Below are 21,006 nucleotides of genomic sequence, written 5' to 3'. Positions count from 1 at the left end.
GTGGGCTGGAGGCTGGTGGGAGTGGGTCAAAGAAGACTGATAGAGACATGATGCACAAGGGAAAAGCCTACTCAAAACCAGCTTCCTGAAAGATCAGGTTGCAAATGACCAGGAAAAAAAAGTAGGGAATAGCCAAAAGAAAAAAGAAGTGACAACTATGGGCACACAATTGTGTGTTGAAATTGTGGGATGAACTATAGCAGTAAAGGGCCAGAAACAACAGAAAGAACCCATGCAGAAAAACCCAGTATTAAACAATTAAGGAAGTTCCTGCTTGTGTGGCACTCAACATGAAATCTTTCAGCACTTGAGACTGCCATGATGGGCTGTTCAACGGGACATCATGAATGTTTCACGCCTGTTCATTTGGCTGCTTCAATAATCCAAATTCAGGTAATCTGGGCTAAATGAGGGAGCACTGTTCATGATTTTTTTTATAAAATTTGTTTTATATTAATGGAAATCACTTTTGTTGACGTCAGCAGCTGAGAGATGAGTTTCTTCATCCTTGTTGCATAGGATTTATATTTTGTTAATCCCTAGTAAAGCAATTTAATTCATCTAAAGTCAATTGAAATAATTCTTTCCGGACATAGCCATGCAACAGATTTAAATGGGTTTAATAGTACTTCCCTTTCTGCAGGAACTATAGTTATGTAAGAAGGGGTGGGGCTGGGAAACTCATTAGACTACAGTTCCCAGGATTCTTTGCAGGTAGGTGAACCAAATCTGTTCTTGATATTAAATGAGGACTGAAGCAGGATGATGTTGCATTCTGAAAATGATCGCTTCTTGATAAAAGCACAGAAAGATTTGTGGAGATTCCCAAATAACTCTTCCTGATTCTTTTCCATGGGTGTGCATTGAGCTAATCCAAACTTTAAAAATACCTGAAAAAAATACCATGGACTCGTGGAGCAAAAAAAAATTCAGCCTTTCCAAATATTTACCAAGGGCAAAACCATACTGGTATTGGGCTTTGGGTATATCAGGAAATCCAATTTTTTTTACTTCAATGCACCCAACCTCCAATTATATCATTGTTTTGCACACCCTTACTCTTCTCATGCTTTTTACTCATGGTCAGTCTACATAGCTGTAGACTACCACAGGTTTAAGCTGTCATTTCCCTCTACTATTCACTTGCAGATGAGACTTAGAATCGTGTTGTCTGAAGGATTCAGCTAAATTCCTCATTTAAGCTGCAAAACATAGCATACTTTGATAGACATGATAGCCCTCTTTAAGTATTTGAAAGGTTGTCACTTGGAGGAGGGCAGGATGCTGTTCCCATTGGCTGCAGAGGAAAGGACGCACAGTAATTGGTTTAAACTACAAGTACAACCATATAGGCTAGATATCAGGAAAAAAATTTCACAGACAGAGTAGTTCAGCAGTGGAATAGGCTGCCTAAGGAGGTGGTGAGCTCCCCCTCACTGGCAGTCTTCAAACCAGGGGTAGTCAAACTGCGGCCCTCCAGATGTCCATGGACTACAATTCCCAGGAGCCCCCTGCCAGCATTCGCTGGCAGGGGGCTCTTGGGAATTGTAGTCCATGGACATCTGGAGGGCCGCAGTTTGACTACCCCTGCTTCAAACAAAGGTTGGATACACACTTTTCTTGGATGCTTTAGGATGCTTTGGGCTGATCCTGCGTTGAGCAGGGGGTTGGACTAGATGGCCTGTATGGCCCCTTCCAACTCTATGATTCTATGATTCTATACTTTGCTGCAGCCTAAATACTATATAACCCATAAATCTGCATTATGTGAAGATAGCAAACATCCTATAATGTAAAACATTGAAACCCCCCTTCCCCTTCCCAACCTATCCAGGGATTTGTGTAGTTTTGGTAGATGCCAGTTCTGGGGTGGGGGACAAAACAAAAGCTGCAGATCACCCAAATAAAACTGAGGCTTTCATGGTGGGGAGGGTCACTGAAGGGTCATCAGATGTGATTTACTACAAATCTGGAATGCAGCAGCAACATCTATCTAGAGTTCCAACGGAATAGCTGAGTTAGTCTTTCACAGCAAAATTACATGGGAGCGTAAGAGGCTGCAAAATGTCCCATAAGGGGATGGTTTCATGCCACTGTTATTCCTTCAAACATACACTATTTTGCCATTAAGTATTTTGCATACACATTGTACTTCAAGAATAAATGTACGGCAGGACAGGCTAAGAAGAGTAACACATATTAGGCCTCAAAATGACACACAGCTATTTTTGAACACTTCTGGGTTTCACGCATGGTCCCTATAAAGCAGGGGTAGTCAAACTGCGGCCCTCCAGATGTCCATGGACTACAATTCCCATGAGCCCCTGCCAGCATTCGCTGGCAGGGGCTCATGGGAATTGTAGTCCATGGACATCTGGAGGGCCGCAGTTTGACTACCCCTGCTATAAAACAATAGAGAACAGAGAATGAGCTGCCTTCATAGGCACATCAAGTCATGAGGAAGCTGCTTCTCTGTGGCAATATTCCATAGTGGTGGCTGAATGTGAACACCATTATTAGGTGGGCTGTCCTGATCAGGTGGCTGACTCTCACCTGATCTGCCTCCTCAGGTGGAGGAAAGGTGCTGACTGGGTGTGAAATAAAATGTGATTGGTTCTGTCCATGGGTTTGATGTGGTCCCGCACATTCAGTCATAGCTTTTCCGAGTGAGCATGATGTTCATAAAAAGGGAGGGAAGTGGGCATTCAGATTCTGAACTGTTGAGGCCATAGGTGGTAGCGCACATGCTTTGCACATGCAAGGTCCGAGGTTCGGTCTCCAGCATCTGTAGTTGGAAGGAGCTATGGGAGCAAGACTGGGAACAGCTTGTTGGTGGGAACTTGGAAAGCTACTGCAAGTCAGAGTAGACAATACTAACCTAGATGCAATAATGGCCTGGCTCAGAGTTATGTGAGCTTTCCTTATGTCGCTCTAAAGAGGCTTATAAGTTCAGAATCTGGGCTGGTGTTGTAGTTCTATGTTCCCTATCAGGTTCAGGTTGTACTCATGGTACTCTTAGGTTCACAAGACCCAAATCATGCCATTAACGGAAAAAAAAACAAGTCAAAAGAAGTCACATTTTGCTCAAACTTACCCTGCTGCCTACTCAAATTTGCACTTTTAAAATACAAAATTACTCCATGACACAAATATACATCCATCCCTAAAGTACCTTGGCTGAAATCAATAACATATATTAATCATTCTCTGTTGTAGCATATATTACAATGCTGTTTTCTTCAGCTGAATTTTTAAAATAGAATTGCTAAGCAATTCAAAATGAAATACAATGCATCACAGAAAGGTTTTTAGATAGTCAGGAGCATTTCCTAGAGTCTGGTCCTGAATGGGTTCATTCCCAGTTCCCATGGATTCCAGTGGGACTGAAAACACCTTGGACCAAGTTCTCCTAGTCATTTCCACCTTCAGAGGATTCGATCAAAGCTCACGGGCCACGTGCTACTGCCATAGCATCAGCAGATGCCCGTGGTTGGTGCTTCCCTTCTGTATTCCCCCCAAAACTAGTCACTTCCTCCTCAAATTGCGCAGAACTCAACCGTTCTCTGTATACCTCTGCCACCACCATCAAAATGACAAGAGTTCTTTTAGACATCTTCCCCATTATCATTAATGGAGATGGTATGTATTTTAATGGCGGGCACCTTCCTGTCCTCTTGGGGGGCGTTTCCTGATGCGCCTGCACAACAGCACACCTGCAGGAAGCCTTTGCTCTTTACTTTGGCCGTAGCACAGCTGGACTTGTCTTTAGAGTTGGTGCTGCTTTTGGTCGACATGCTTTTCATGGCTGAAAAAAGCTTCCACTCGCAGACCCCCTCCGATTTGGAAATCTTGTAGAAGGTTTCTCCGGACCCTACAGGAATGCGAACGATGTCCTTTGGAGGCTCCGCCACATGGTTGCTTGGATGGCTGAGGTTGAAGCTGAGAGAGTACTTATTGGCCGAGTGCTTCCGTTGGAGACACTGGGCTCTGAGGACGTTTTGGAATGCTTTCTGGAACTCTTGACTTGAACACGGGTAGATGATGGGGTTGATGCAGCTGTTCAGGTACCCAAGCCAAAATGCAATTTTAAAAACCGTGTCCGAGGGCTTGCTGGCAGGAAAGAAGGACCCTGCAATGGAAGGAGAGATGGAGCATTACTTGGAGATTAAGGAGCCACATGAAATGAGCAAATGATAAGAGAGAACTGGGGGAAATACAAAATAGGTACCAAGATTTGTTTTTTGAATAGTCATCAGAATCCCACTGAATACTAATTGCAACAAGAGAAATCTTTAGCTTCTGGTCTCTGCTTGTAGAGCTATTGACTATAGGTCTGATCAGGGTTCTTCCAATGTTTTAATCATCCAGTATCGACAGCAACAAAGCTGTCCCAGGGGAACAAGATGGTTTAGAGCACAATGGATTTGATCCAACTGGAGTTCTTTGCATGTATCAGGGCTAGCAACTCTGGATTGGGAAATTCTTGAAGAGTTGGGAATGGATCTGTAGTTGGCAGATTAGTGGTAATTCTGGAGGTTAGCAACACTAGTAGGTATTCCTTTAGATATATTCCACTTTTGTTTTGTGGTTTACAAATCCAAATTTAAAGCATACGAAGTACATAAAGAAAATCCAGACTCATTTTCTAAATTCCATTTATTATGAGCAAAAATGAGCTATCTTACGAAAACTCCTAGTTAAATAAAAAAAACTTAAAATGCTGACACTGCACTTTCATCCTGAGTGGGGAGAATTCATATCAGAAACTGGGATTTTAAAATCAAGCTGTGTGTTAGTGAAATTCGGTAATATCCCTAGACATGATCTTTCAGACTCATTTAATACTTCACAGGAGTGTTATAAAGCTAAAGCACTAGTCTGAATTCCTTGGAGAAAGACCGGACAGACTGTTATGAATAAATTGGCAGACCCGATAGAATTTCACCTGATTATTGTCTGAACAAGTATGACAGTAATTTTAATGGACTCTCCAACTCTGTTTGGCTGCCATTTTGCTCTATGCTGATATTTAATTTCAGCAATGTTTCATAGACCATATGTGCTTGCCACAGACCACATATTTAGCAGCATTATGGCACTGCATTTTGGGTTGGCTTGAATGAAAGACTGTTTTCAAAACAGAAAGAAGAAACAACCAGAATTTGAAGGGAAAATGGATAAATATATAGGCATCAAACATGCCAGGTATATTAGCTGACTCACATATTAGTTGACTCACATCAGTTATCTTGGGAAAGATGAGAACTTGATAAGCAATTTTAAAATGCAGGTGATATTTTCAAGTAAATCAAGCCATTTTAGAAGTCTGTATTGCTGAAACTGATAACACAAACACAAATACTTCAGTTCTTTGTACCCGGATATTCAGCCTGTCGGTTCCAACATTATGGGATGATTTCTGGTGGTCTTCTCTTCCCAAATGACCACTTACATGCATTCACACTGATCTTAATGGATAATAGATCAGCATTCTTTCACTGCAACATCTCCATGGAATATCAAGGTGGTTAGTGAAATGGATTTCCCATACTAAATAGTAGTAAATTACTAATGTAGTATACCTTCCAGCCATAGAAATCCTCACAGTGGTTTACATGAAAAAAACATTATCAAAACTATGAAATAAACTGATTATTGCACCAACAGGAAGTATATGGGATGCCCCCTACTACGTCACAGGAGTCTATAGCAGAGGTAGTCAACCTGTGGTCCTCCAGATGTCCGTGGACTACAATTCCCATGAGCCCCTGCCAGCAAACGCTGTCAGGGGCTCATGGGAATTGTAGTCCATTGACATCTGGAGGACCACAGGTTGACTACTCCAGGTCTATAGGGTTGCCAACCTCCGAGTGGTAGCTAGAGAGCCCCCACTATTCCAGCTGATTCCCAGGTGAAAGAAATCAGATGACCTGGAAAGAAATGGCCACTCTGGAAGCTGTGCTCTATGGCATTCTACCCAATTGAAGGCCCTCCCTTCCCCAAACTCTGCCCTCTTCGGGCTCTACCCTCAAAATCTCCATGAATTTCCCATCTTAGAGCGGGCAACCCTATTAGCCCAATCTCAGGCAAGAATCCATTCCTCACCATAAAAGTAGCAGAAGGAATTTTTGCCACCATTCCAATAAAGAGTGGGTCAGGACTGAGATAGGGTGTCATGTGACTAGTCCTTAGCAAATCAGAGGGAAATAAGGCATGGCCTTTGATGCCTGTTCCACCTACTGACCACAGGCTCCGTGCCCCCCATCCACCCTTTTAATGTCAAGGGGGTAGCTGGCAGCCGTTGGGGCCAAGGGGAGATTTTGAGGGCGTCCTTCGGATTAAGGTGCCTTTTTCCCCTTGCTCCATGTTGTTTGACAGAGTCAATTTTATTGCATTAAGACCGATCCTTAGGGATTGGTTAGGTTCTAATTAGGAATGGCAGGAATGGAGCAACCTGTCTGAGGCAACCTCTCTGAGGCATCTAAGGATGAAGGGGGATTTTTCCAGCTGTTCATTGGATGTGCAGTTGGCTGGGGGGGGGACAATTGGGAAGGGAAGTCTCTTGGTGCAGGGCAGCATCAGCTGAACCCTTACCTGCTCTTTGGTGTGGAGGGATGCACCTCTTGGAACCGTTTTAAATAAACAAGAACACTGATGACGTTGGTTGAGTTTGCAGCCGTGCTGGATTTACCCAACGGTTGACAGCCATCCGAGGTTGCTAGGAGTAGGGTGGGAAGTGTTTGAGATAATTTTGCAGATCAGGCAATAATAGAACCTAGTTTAACCTGTGCTTTGGAGTCTCTGTCCCTGGGGACAGGGCAAAGTGTGGACAGCAGTTGAAGAAGGGCTTTTGCCCACACCCATTCTACACTTTTCTCCTGAGCTGCAGCTCTTCCCATTCTTTATTGAAAGCCGTAGCACTGTCACAGTCCTCGCCTGAGTCTGCAGTCGGCGCTTCGAGGCAGTCTGTAACTCCAACTGTGATTGAATTGTGAGGCTCTCTCCCACCAAAGTAATTAAAAGGAGAAGCGCAAGGTGGCTGAAAGCCAAAATAGACTTCCAGTTTCTGCAGCTACCGCCTGATGCAGAAGAATCATGGCCAGAGGCAAAATAGCTTTGGTGTGAAACATCGTCCCCCTTCCAAGGGCTCACAATGCAAAAAATCACAAGCAGGTTTGCCTTTGCCTTCCCTTAATAGCAATGGAGTCCAGCTTGCATACAGTAACACAATGTCTCAAAGTGGCTTACAACTGCCTTCCCTTTCCCCATAATAGGCACCCTGTGAAGTAGGTGAGGCTGAAAGAATTCTGACAGAACTGCACTGTGAGAACTGCTCTAACAGAATTTTGATAAACCCTATGCCACCCCACATGGAGGAGTGCGGAGAATCAGACCCAGCTCTCTAGATTAGAGGCCGCCTCTCTGAACCCTACTACACCAAACTGGCACGCTTCACCACTACACCAAGTGAGGGGCAGAGATGCTGCAATCCCTCCTTCTGTTGCAATGGGGCTCTGTTCTTTGTTTCTTTCTGAAGCTCTGTTTTGGAAGAGGAAAATCTCTGCGTTTTTACAGGCTGCAACACAAGTTTTCAAAAGATGTGCACCTTCCATCAAGAGTAGTTCCAAGAGCCATGCAGCTGTAGTGACTTCTAGGCAATCTTAGTTTCTGAGAAAAAATGATCTTGCTGTCATCGCCTCTTGTCGACGCTGAGATATATTCACCAGGTTGACTTAAACACCCAATCCTAAGGGAGGGGCTATTCTGCCCAGTTTGTTTATGCAACAGCAGAGAGTCAGCAGTAAACAGCTGGTCCTTGGGACTGCTCCATCATATAGTCAGCAAATGAGAGAGAGAGATGGAGCTGAATTGCTTCCAAGGATTTTAATATCCCATTGAATTCTGAGGGCAGCTGTTTGGTTTATAAAAAGCTCATCCAGACCCCTACACTGACCTCTTGCTGAGAATTTGTTGCTTCAACACTCAGGATGTTTGAGTGTGGCTGTTTCAAAACTGAAGCTACACATTATTTTCTTATTCTGTCCAGGGGTCCATCTGTTAACATGAGCAGTGTGAATAAAGGGCTCTCTATACAATAAGGCTTCAGTCCATGCCCCCCCCCCCACTGCCATCTTATTCTGCATGTCCTTCAGCTGCTCAGGGCATCATTCATGGGACTTCCATTGCTATCCTCACATAAGGGTGCCAACCGTCCGCCTTCCAAAGCTGCCACTTCCTCCAGGGGGACTGATCATCATCTGGAGAGCAATTGTCATTCTGGCAGAACTCCATCACACAATGTTAGAAGATCTGCCCAAACGTTGGGAATTTCTGAGCCCGTCGTCCTGCAACCATGGAAGCAGCTGCTTTGAACGGGAAGCCTCCTGAGTGTTTCTGATGCACATTCTACTCCAGGAAGGTGGACAAAGCTGGGGTCAGCTGTTTGCTTTGTGGAGATGATTCCCACTTTGCAAAGAAAGAGACTGCCAAGCCCAGAGACAGAGGGAAACCTGGTCTAAGGCTAACCTGAGGGTGCATGACTCTAATGCAGGGGTAGTCAAACTGCGGCCCTCCAGATGTTCATGGACTACAATTCCCAGGAGCCCCTGCCAGCGAACGCTTGCAGGGGCTCCTGGGAATTGTAGTCCATGGACTTCTGGAGGGCCGCAGTTTGACTACCCCTGCTCTAATGCTTGCTCAGAAGCATCTCTGAGTTTTGTCAGTTAGCTAGTAAGAAACAATCCAGAGCTCCCTATTCCCCCTCCCCCTGCTCTGTCTCCTATCGATTTCATCCCAAAGATCCCGAGTAAGCACTGGGAACTGTATGAATCCCCTACCCCCGCCAGTCCCACTAATTACCATGCTGGAGATTGCTGCTCTAATCATGCAGGGATCCTCTCAGAAACCTGCCTTGGGCCCATCAGCCATTTGGCTCCTCTCATCCAAAACTACTTCCCTCAGAAGTCATTCCCGCTGGGTGTGTCTGAAGCAGCTGAGCCGGTGAGGACACTGGCAGTCTTCAAGCAAAGGTTGGATACACACTTTTCTTGGATGCTTTAGGATGCTTTGGGCTGATCCTGCGTTGAGCAGAGGGTTGGACTAGATGGCCTGTATGGCCCCTTCCAACTCTATGATTCTATGACACTCTGGTGGCCTCTCTGGGAGCAACTTCCTTTGACCCCGCTTCTCCCAGAACTGTATCATCAGTTCCATTTGATCATCTTGGAAGTTTTCCCAAGAGTCAGTACCTGAATCCCTTAGCCCCTCCTGTCCACTTTTCCTTTTGTATTGTTCAGCAGATAGTTCTTCTGAGTTCTAAACTGTCTTAAATGCAATGGCAGAAAGGAGGTAAATAAACATGCCAAATCAGTAAAGTAGGTCACAAGGGTTTTATATGACCAATTCTCTTGCTGTTGCTATTTTGCTTTTAGGTTACTCTTACGACTGCATTGTTGTGCAGCTGGCCCTGAATGTATTTATTTCATGCTTGCATGATGATCATCTTTAAGAGATCTAGTAATATCTGTTCCACATAATATATTTCTGGTAAGGGCTTGGAGGAGGAGCGTGCTTAAGACCCACTCAGGGTGGCTGTCCCACCCCTGAGTGCCTCCTCCTCCAACCGGCTTGGCTGTCTGTCCAGCGGCCAGCCAATTGCCTTCCATTCCCCAGCCCTGGCCACCCCCTCCTACTTCCACTTCCCTCTGAGGCTTGGAGGCTGCAGATTCCTGCTGCATGAGAGCTGCCCCTGCTAGCGAGTTCCCTAACAGCTGCATGCAACCTTTCCAGGTCATGGGCGGATGGGGAGGCCATCTGTAGAGTTCTCTCCCCCCAAAAAAGAAATCTAGTGCCCATTGTATTCCTGAATGCAACAGGCTTGGCCCCTAGTGAAAATATAAAATTGTGGTTCTTATGCTGCTGCTGATAATGAAGGTTAGCAACAGTAAGGTGAGAGCCTAATAGGAATTTCTTCTAACCCTAAAACTCCTCCTCTAGGATACTGTAACCTTTTTAGATGGGTGATGCTAATGCTGTTGAAAGTCAGACTTCAGTCTGTCTTGTGTTTCCTCTCACTTTCCTTCCTGATCCATCTTGCACAAGCGGTAAAAAAGAATTGAACCAGGAAGCAATGTATTAAGCTCAACATAGTTGTGGATAACAACAACAACAACAACAACAACAAAAACAATCCCCAGTAATTCAACTTTGCTATGACTTCTAGCAAACTTTCAATGGAATTCTGATATGCCGTCCAACTCTGTTAAAAATAGTAATGGCAAGTCTCCCACACTTAGGGCCCAATGGGGGGAGAGAAGAAGTCCCGAATGCTAAGCTATTGGTGTAATCTTTTTGGACTGTTGTTATGCGATGTTGAAATCTCCTGTTTTTGAGAAGGCCCCTCTCAAGGAGCAATGAACAAGCAGTTTTACGAATAAACAAACGTCACCGTTGCTCAGCACCCTTACAGGTATTCAGCCTCATGGCAAAAACTGGATCCTTCCATCTGCCAGGTGGGGATGCAAGGCCAATGCATGGCTCACACTATGACAGATGCAAATGCTCCCCACCCCAACGTAGCTTTCTGGCTGTTGGAGTGACCACACTTCCTTCTTCAATGATTGCTAGCAGCATCCCCCACACAAGGGGCCAAGGATATGTATGCAACGTGTGGAAAGGAGCCCTTTCAGATATATACTGGCTGAACATCAGTGCAGCATTGCCACAATATCATGGTGGTGTATGTCAAGGAAACAGAGGCCAGAGAAACATTTATTGATGTAACTATGAGCCAACGGCACAGATGTCTCAAAGCCTCCCCCCGAGGATAAACCTGGTCCAGGATCACATTTCATATCTATATTATTTAAATATGAACATTTATGCCAATTATATCAATCCTGTGGGTTTTAAATACATATTTTCCCCACTCATAATAATCTGAACCTCAGTCAAAGAAAGAGGACTCTGTGTAAGGAAAAATGTCATGAATTCCTTCACTTGAATTAATATTTCATTTGTGGGTGAAAGGAAATCCCTCTTTCCACACAGCCATTCAGGAAAGCAGGTTAGTTTGGGAGTCTGTGGCTGTCCCACAATGTGTTTTGTGGCCATGCGGGGATTGGCACTCTGGTCTCCCCAGTGTTAGACCAACCCTCTGACAACTGCACCACTTGCATGCTGGATCTCAGTAGAAATCTCCACCTGCATCTCAGAATCCACAGTAAATACTAGCTGCTTTGATACCCAGACCTGAAAGTATAGGAGCATTTGTCTGGATGAAGTGGAGTCCAGGACTGCCGAATCACCTCACCTTCTATATTTGGGGAACCAGCTTTATCTCCTCTCCCCTCATGTACAGATGCACAGAGACAAAAATAAAATGGCGACTCCCATAACTTCCATTTCCTTTTCTCTAAAGCTGCAAGTCTCAGGATACCAAAATCACCTTAACTTCCATTATTCAAGCATGTGTTCCCCCCAACACACATAGCAAGAGACAGAAACATCCCTTTCCCCTACATTTCCTTTTTGCTAAAGCTGCAAGTCCCAGGATACCAAATTCACTTTGGCTTCCAGTACGTTGTCTGTTTCAATAATCCACAGGTTGAAAGTAGGGGCTTTAAGCAGAATGTACAAAGATCGCAAGGAAAAAAAAAAACAAGGTCAGGCAGTGGAGGGGTGCTCCTGTGTAGCAAGTAAATATCCCAAAGTCCCAGAGAAAGAAAGCAGAGTTGGCAGCCTCTGTGTGAATGGAGAGGAAGAGTCTGTACAGTTCAAGCAGCTTCCTGTAGCTACCAAGCTGCCCCCTCTGGAAAATACCAGGGATTTTGAGCCCTGATTGCCTCCATAGCTTACACCCCTGCTACCCGCCACCGCAGTCATTGCTTCTGCTGGCCAAACACTCCAGCAAAATGCTTAGACTCTGAGGTAGTTAATCAACATGAGATCCCATTCCCAGTGATTGAGCCTAATAATTCAAACATCTGGCATGTCCAGCATTCTTTCCAGACTTGAACTGGGCACCTCAGAGATGCTAACCCACAATAAGCTGTCTTTTTCTACCTCGGTAGGTATGTCTGATTCGTTCATTTAATTAATTCAAGCCCTGCCTTCTTCCCCAATCGGGACCCAAAGCCGCTTACACTGTTCTCTCTCCTCCGTTTTATACTCCCGAACCCTTCACTCTGAGGAGACAGATTCAAGTGGGTCATCGTGTGGGTCTGTAGCAACAGAACAAAGTTTGAATCCACTGGCACCTGGAAGACCAACAAAGTTTTATTCAAGGTGTAAACTTTGGTGGGCATGGTATCTGAAGCAGTTTGCATTCCATGAAATCATGTACCTTGAATAAAACTGTATTGGTCTTAAAGGTGTCCCTGGGTTCAACTTTCTTCTGTGGAGGAGGTTAGAATGTGAGGAGGTTAGAGTGTGACGTAGAGCAGGGGTAATCAACCTGTGGCCCTCCAGATATCCATGGACTACAATTCCCATGAGCCCCTGCCAGTGTTTGCTGGCAGGGGCTCATGGGGATTGTAGTCCATGAACATCTGGAGGACCACAGGTTGACTACTCCTGACGTAGAGTGTATGACTGACCCAAGCTTCCATGGGGTGAGTGGAGATCTGAACCGGGGTCTTCCAGATACGAGTCCAATGCTCTTAACCACAGCACCATACAACTCCAGGGCCAAAGGAAGATTCTGAATGGTCTTTGGTGTGTCTATTTTCTTGGTTTCCCAGCTATTTGGTAAGAGCAGCCTTTCTCAATTTTTTTACCATTGAGAAACCCCTGCAAGATTATTCAGGTTTCGAGAAAACCCAGCAGTGGCTAATTATGCAGAACATGGTTGGGAAGCATAGTTGTGTACATGCCCCCTAGGGCCCCTCCCCTTTCCACTCCCTCCAGGCTTATAATTGGCCATTTTGGGAGGGTGGGGAGGTCAACATGACTTCTGTCACTCAATAAAAGTTTAACAAATCAAAAAACAAATTAACTCCAGCCAATTTGGGAAACCCTTCCAGGGCCGCCAAAGAAACCCCAGGGTTTCACCAACCCCTGGTTGAGAAAGCCTGGGTTAGAGGAATAGCTTGCAGTGTTGATGTTTTGATTCTAGTCCGACTCTCCCTCCCCCTTATCAGCTTACTGTCAGCTAGAAGATGAGCTTTCCCTTGTTCCAGTTCCCCCTTATGGACGAGGTTAGACATGAAACTTTGGGCTGACCCAGCTCTGATCTATTTCATTGCCAGGGGTCATGTCTAGAAAACAAAGTTTCCAATCATGCTGGGACCAAGATGCGGGAAGAGAAGGGACTTCAGCCATCCTTCCCATTTTCTGGAGCTGAAATCGCCTGGTGGGTTGTATATGTTGTTATCATGGGCTACCACGACAATCAGACTTGTGCCAAATAGTTTGACCCAAGTGGGATTTGAACCCTTCACTTCTGCTTTCCACATGAACCAGCTATTAGGGAGAATAGCTTCTGTGAATGTACAGCTGTGTGTCTGGTTTTTGTCCCAGTATCTACATCTCTTCTGCCTTGCAAACCGAAGCAACTTGGGACATAATTATTCCTTGGGAACCTGAATTGCTGGCTAAGAAAGGCTCAGGCCTTCCTGTGGGGATTCCCTTTCCCAAATGAGTTATGGAAATGCATGTATGAGGTTACAGAAGCCATTCTTCCTTCTCTCTGTGTTGGCCTGTCCGAAGGATATGCATTTTCAGGAGAGATTTGAATTCCACCAGTGGAGTTCTAAGAACTGTAGCAGTTAATGGGCAGGCAACAATTCTCCGTATCATGGAAGGTCCAATGCTTCCTCTGCTGTTTCCCTTGTTCTTTGGTTGGGGGAAGTCAGGTTGACATCAGGTGGTTTGCCAGCTTCTGTACGCATTGGTTGGCTGCTTCCAGTTACGGCTGGCACGCTATTGGACAATGCTCCATGATGGGTGCATGTGAGCAGAGTTGTTAGATCTCTGTGCATTAGCTGTCAGATCCTTCTTGTTGGGTTCCTCTGCCTCAAAAATATCTTTTCTCTGATGATAGAGCATGAGAGGCTGACTCGCTACATTAGTTGCACAGCAAAAGTCAGCAATGTGCTACCATATGGGACTTAGCTATAAATCCCTGATAATCTGCGATTATGGGGTAGCTTTCTTATTAATCGGGTAGTATGGAATCGCTTTATGGTGGGAATGTTTATAACCTGTGGAGCAGTAATCTGCTTTCCTCACTAGACAGGGCTGCCATATTTCCAGTGGAATGTCAAAGAAATGTATGAACAATCACAGGTTTCATCTTAACCCCCAGAGACATCAAAGCACTTTCACAAAACCCAGGTATCCTCTTGATTCTAGTATCTCTGAACTGTCAGTGTTCAAAATCTATAACTTAGGAGGAAGTGTGCCTGCACATGAAATTTTGCACCTTGAATAAATCTTTGTTGGTCTTAAAGGTGCTACTGGATTCAAATCTTGTTATTTATTTGGTACATGTTAGCCATTATGATTAGACGGTATATTGAAGCCACTTATAACAAACATTTCCCTTAAATAATGGCCCCTTCAAAGCTGTTTTTTTTTTTCGTACCCTGCTTTTTATTACCTGAAGGAGCCTCAAAGTGGCTTAAAATCGCCTTCCCTGCCTCTCCCCGGTGAGGCCTGTGGGGTTGAGAGGGTTCTGAGAGAACAGTGACTGATCCAGGGGCCCCCAGCTGGCTAAATGTGGAGTAGGAGTGGGGAATCAAGCCCACTTCTCCAGATTAATTACAGCACCAAGTACCTGGCTATGCCCACAGTCACAGAGGCTAAAAGCTATTTTCCCCCTGCGTACTTAAGTTTATGAATCTTGGGAAATTCTCTCAGGAATCTTTTTGAGAGCAGAGCTGGGTAAAATTTGAACAGATTCCCGTTTTGGAGTATATTAACTGCCATTTGTTTCCTTAACCAATAATAACCTGTTATCACAAATGTTGTCATTCTTTAAAAAGAAATAGGACTTTTCTTTTCCCCCAAAAATTTTCTTTTCAATCTTGCCTAATCCTTATCCTTCACGCAGCTTTGAATTTTTTGCCTGTGTATGTTCCCTGGAATAGCTTTTCAGTGTTCAAAAGCAGAGGTAGTCAACCTGTGGTCTTCCAGATGTTCATGGACTACAATTCCCATGAGCCCCTGCCTGTGTTTGCTGGCAGGGGCTCATGGGAATTGTAGTCCATGAACATCTGGTGGACCACAGGTTGACTACCTCTGTTCTAAAGGGCATTCCTCTGTCTCTGGTGGAAACGTTTTTAGGATCCATCCCAGTGTTTCCCAAGGAAGGAATCAATTCTCCAGTCCAGATGGTGTAAGAGTACTAGTTAACTCCACATTAGCTTATGGCTAATATATACAGCATCTAGTCTGAGTTCGCGACTGACATCTCCCACCCAAAACTGCAGTTGTATCAGTGGCATTAGTTTGTTCCTCATGGGTCATGTTTGGCTAGTGTCAGATCACAAGGCGTGGCAAAGGCTCTCGTGCAATTATTGTACTAGAAGTTATTTGTCCATATCTCTTCGTTCACCGCTGACTTATTTGCTTTCTCAAAGGCCTGCCATTATAGGAGTGTTTGTGGCATACCACGATGATAATATTTCCAAGGCGAGAGAAAATAGTATAACTTGATGAACCTATACCAATCGAGTGCTAAAGTTTGGGATCTTAGCCAGGCATCTACTCATTTGGTGATCCACCCAAAACTTGTTTTTGCCACCAATTTTATCCTTCCCTTGAGGAGGAGGAGGAATGAGTTTTATTTTTGTATTTATTGGTTTTACAGACTGCCCCTCCCTGCCAGCAGGCTTGGGGAAGTTCACAACGTACATTTCACATGCATCATGCTATAAAATCACAATGAAAACAGCAACAAAACCTTGGGATGCTCCGTTTTCCTATTAATTGATCAATCTGCCTCTTAGTTGTATCATTTCATCTTTCATTTTAACGATGGGAGTAACCTGGAGATGAATGGAGGCAGGCCCCCAGATTTCATTGGCTACGTTAGCTTGTTAGCTTGTTCTGGCCTCAACCATAAGCCTGAGGGAAGAGTGCTGTTTTACAGGCCCCGTGGAACTTAGGTTGGTACATTTGGATTGCGATACCATGTTGAGGCATTCCAAGTCCCAACAAGGCCTGGCATGACTGCAAGTGTAAACTTTCCCTCTTCCCCAGTTCTGAGCTGAATGTGTCTGGTGCTGTGGGGGTGAGTGTGCATGCTGGGGCTCAACTCTCTGTCCTGCTGAGCCTCAGAGAGAGCGGCCCCCGGTTTCTGAGGGTCTCTGATGGCTGATGCACAGGCCATGAATCCCTTGTTTTTCCCCCAGACATGGATGTAAGGGAAGAGATCTTGCTGGAATAAATACGGTAGTGAACATCTTTGGAAACTACGGGATCTTTTTCTGTATGTTATATGTATCCTAAGGCAGGGGTAGTCAACCTGTGGTCCTCCAGATGTCCATGGACTACAATTCCCATGAGACCCTGCCAGTGTTTGCTGGCAGGGGCTCATGGGAATTGTAGCCCATGGACATCTGGAGGACGACAGGTTGACTACCCCTGTCCTAAGGAATTCCCACCTACCAACCAATGTCATATTCTGTGCTGAAATCTTGGCACATAAAGGGAAATCTGAGCAGAGTTACGGTGACTTACAATCACAGTAAATCACGCAACACCGTGGTTAGAACCCATTGCCCCGATCTTGAAATGCTCATGTACAGCTGCAGAAGGGATCTTCCTGCCACTGGTGATGATTTCATTCGGGGATATTTGGCAAGGCCCTTTTCCGCACCAGGAATCTGGCCCGGCTCAACACTGATTTGGTTGTGAGGCTACATCCTGCTTCTGGACAATGTCAGCACTGGCCCAGGGCAGTCCCGGGCTTGGTGCCATGCAGGCCCTCAGATGTCCACATTCCCTTGCCATGGGCTGACTATGGGCCTAAGTCATGCCAAGCCCAGGACCACTCTGGGCTGGCTCTGATGTCGTCTGGAACCAGAAATTAGCTCTGCGACTGGATGAGTGCTGGGCCAGGCTGAATTCCTGGTGTGCAAGAGAAGAAATCAGGAATTAATCCTTTTACATTGTTTACTTTGATTATAAAGCCCCACCACTGGGGCTTCAGAACAGTTAAGTGTTTAACCTTCCATCGCAACAAGAATTTGATCACCTGTTTAAAGCTCTTTTTAAGAATTCACCATGTCACCAGAATAAATTACATGGGGAGAGGACATCAGGCTATTTTGCTGTCTCTTGCATGTTATATATTAAAACAAGGAGGGAACAACATCTCTGTTGTGCAACCTATTTGATAATTGGAAAGGATTCAGCAGGGACAAGTATTGACATTGGCCAATGTATCATGCAAAGCTCTTATATAACAAAGAATAAACAGGATTCCAAATGCAATATTTGACATATAAGACTAGTTAGAAGGCTAAAGGACACAGAGTATTTTGGTTACAGAAATTTGTAGTGCTTGTACTCCATTGCTTGAAAATGTTTAGGTTTAGGTCTGAGAAGGGGGAAAAGACAGGTACTTGTACAGCGACACCTGGCATCTCTTAATTGGCCTCAAAGGCAACATTTAGGTCAATGTGTAATAATGCATAGAATTGGGTATTTGTAATGCCTTAATGACATTCCAGGTAGCAGGTGTACAGGGGATGATGAATAGAAAAACTGGAACCAGCAACCCGAAAATCATAATGTAGTTTCAGCCGGCATCCAAATATTGGGAAGTCCAGTGTCTTGCATTTCTAATTTTTATAGCATATCTATGGAGGGATAGGAGCAACTCCCATGTCTGCTGAAATATAAAGTGGAATGGTCTAATAATTAAACCAAACAGAGAGAAACAGACCTATCCACTGGCAATATGATAAATATATTCGTAAAATAAAGGAAAATGTCCTATTTGAGCCTGTAGCCAGTATTATACTATTAATATATATAAGTCACTGATGAAAGAACTGAAAACGGAGATTACCTGGATTCCATTTTGACAGAAGTCCTAAAGAATAAAGAAACAAGGAAAACGACAAAAATAGGACATTTTTCTGTATTTTACGAGTATATTTATCATATTGCCAGTGGATAGGTCTGTTTCTCTCTGTTTTGTTGAAATATAAAGTGGGAACTGATTCTAAGATTACCTTGATTCCATGAAATCATTTGCTTTCTCTTGACATACATTCTCCCATGAAAAACACACAAAGAAGATTCTTGTGTATTCTGAAATAAATGAAGGCTGTGCCTGTGGATTCTGGTCAGCTTCCTATTCCCATTTAAATGGGAGAGTGTTAGCGACTCTCATGTGAAATTTTCTGCCCTGTTTCTGCATCATCACCTGTCTATCTTGTCAACATCTGGATAAGGAGGCTCTTTTTAGTGACAGATATCTTGAGAGTGTTATTATTCAAAGTTGAGCCAACTGCTGTCATGCATTCAATTGAACAGACAGGGGAGAAAGTTCAGAGTTTTACTTTTCGTAACGAAATGGCTCGAATTCTCTGTGGCTCTCATTTATGAGTCACCTGTCATGCAAGCCATTAAGACGTGTCTCTTCTGCAAAGAAAAAGTCATCTTAATTCACCATATTTCATGCCCCCCGGAGGTGCAGCTACCTGCTAGCTTACTGCCTCTGAATTTCTAATGCTGATTTTGGAAACACGACATAAAGGAATTACTGGGGAGAGCAGAAACATTAGATTTTGGTTTTCGCCCTTAGAAAGAAAAAGTTTGGAATGAAAAACGTTTTGGAAATTTTAAAGCCATGGGTGGGGGGACAGAAGTTTGGGGGGGAAAATTAAAATATATGCAGTTTTTACTTGTCTGCCAACCCCATACTTCTACTAACAACAACGCATTCCTGGACGTGACGAAGGGGCGAGCTAGCCTATTACAGAGGCACGACGATGGGTCTAACCCCATGCTTCTAACCCATCGCCGTGCCTCTGCAATAGGCTAGCTCGCCCCTTCATCATGTCAAAGAACCCCATGCTTCTTTTTACCGATTTAAAAACATAAAATGTATCACTTATGACTTAGCATATAAAATAATACTATGAAATTGAAAGTAAAAATATCTTTCTTTTTCTCAATGAAAAATTGTAATACTTGAGAGAGCGCTGCAAATTGCTGTCCCCTGCACGGCCATTGCATATTTTTAATTTTTGCCATCTGGAAGGTGAGAAGTTCACCATAGAAAATACTGTAGTAAACCAAAGGAAGTGTAATAATGAGGGTTTTCAAGAGAGGGTTCTGTATCATCCTCAGCGTTGTCATCACAACGTCCACTTATTATTTTTTTTCAAAAGCACCCTATATATCAATGCAAATCAGTTGGGTATAAGGTGATAATTTAAGCAGGTTTTCTGAATTTCCAGCTTTCACCTTATAAAAAATAAAAGTAAGACACTAGTCCAGGGGTGGCCAAACTGCGGCACCTCAAGTGTCTATGGACTACAATACCCATAAGCCCCTGCCAACATTTGCTAATGGGAATTGTAGCCCATGGACATCTGGAGAGGCACAGTTGGCCACCCCTGCTTCTCTCATCAAGATATAAGGGAAAAGGCATTCCCCGTAGGCCCTATATGTACAATCCCAGGCCTGTGGCAGGCTTTATGCGACACAAGAGTGGTAGAGGTGCTGTTCCCCATCACCAGGGGTAGTCAACCTGTGGTCCTCCAGATGTCCATGGACTACAATTCCCATGAGCCCCTGCCAGCGTTTGCTTCCCCTGCAGTAGAGGAAGGCCCCGAGGCTACTCAAATGGGCCACTGGTTGCCATCAACTCGCCTCCAGTGGACATGCTGCTCTGTGAGATGGAATCTCCATGGTGGCTGCTGCTTCGCGTGTCACTCTTTTGTCATTTTAACTCCTCTCTCCGTGGGACAAGGGCTGATTATTGAATAAGCCATAATCACAGCTTCTGTGTAATATATTTACAGAGGAATCAAGGGCTGCCTCTGCTGCCGAATTGGCACTTAATCAGCGGGAGGCAGACGGAAACGTTGCAGCTGTCACCTCGAGTGTAGCAAAATCCACAAACTCTTTGAGCTGCAAGAAACAAACAAACAAAAATCCATCCCCTCCGCTTTTGGGGAAGGAGGGGAGTTGTCAGCATCCATCAACCCCCTGAAGAAAATGAAGGAACTGATGTACTAATAACCAAATGGAGCGCATTTCTGTTTGGGGGCGGGTAAGAACAGATTGAACTGTGTTAATAATAACTCTTAATAAAACTCAGCTGTCAGAGATGCAAAAGCCCAACTGGAAATTCGTTTGGAAAAAGACTGTTACTTCTAGGAATGGATGCCCCAGTGTGTTTTCTAGGGTTTGCTTTTCTTAAGAGCAGACTGTTTGGGAAGTAGGGCAATTCTCGCCCTTACCCACCATGTTGCAGTCCAGATGTAAGTGCTTACATCTCTGAATAGCTTGGACTCTGCACAGTCTGTGTTGTTATAGATGATGAAATAGGCCTGTTTGCTAGGCAGTCTAAAAACACAAATGCCTTTAATTCGAACAAAAGGGTATGTGCACTCGTGGTCATGCTATTTTGACAATAATAATAAGAAGAGCGTAATTACTATGTCTCATGAAAAGTTACAACCAAGACCCTTAAAAAAATTAGTATGTTGCTTTTCACTTGAACCAAGAGTGGGAATTTAGAACTTGCTTGTTTTGACTCCCTTGCCGAAAACCTCCTCTCACTACCGAAACATAAAATAGTGGCTCAGAATATCATTTTTTAAAAGAAATATGGAAGTTCTATAAATATATGATATCAAATTCTCATCTATGCTTTCAGAATGTGGATCAAAAATGTTGCAAAATGGGCTAATGTAAATAGGGACTGTTTTTCTACAAGCCTGGGGAAGCCCCAGATTGGTAAAATATGAAACCCAAGGATATGGTGTTAGAATACACAAGATCTGTAGGGTGCATGATTCAACAGCATATATGAAGAAT

At 44.2% G+C, this 21,006-nt stretch overlaps 1 protein-coding gene across 7 annotated transcripts in view; it reads right to left on the bottom strand.

The window, feature by feature from the left end:
- Positions 1 to 2,386: 2,386 nt before the first annotated feature.
- Positions 2,387 to 21,006, bottom strand: part of ADRA1A (adrenoceptor alpha 1A) — a 34,324-nt gene continuing 15,704 nt past the window's right edge. For 3 of the 7 annotated variants that reach the window (XM_077305800.1, XM_077305799.1, XM_077305801.1), the window contains exon 3: positions 2,387 to 4,129. In XM_077305800.1, coding sequence (XP_077161915.1) covers positions 3,606 to 4,129 — 524 coding nt within the window. In that variant the 3' untranslated portion in view covers positions 2,387 to 3,605. Of the gene's footprint in view, positions 4,130 to 5,223; positions 5,341 to 6,388; positions 6,719 to 21,006 lie in introns of those variants that run through there. The other 4 variants (XR_013225856.1, XM_077305804.1, XM_077305803.1 and 1 more) reach the window with 4 other exon arrangements.

This window comes from Paroedura picta, chromosome 12 (assembly GCF_049243985.1).
Source record: "Paroedura picta isolate Pp20150507F chromosome 12, Ppicta_v3.0, whole genome shotgun sequence".
Lineage (NCBI taxonomy): Eukaryota > Metazoa > Chordata > Lepidosauria > Squamata > Gekkonidae > Paroedura > Paroedura picta.
This window is presented reverse-complemented; position numbering and strand designations above follow the sequence as displayed.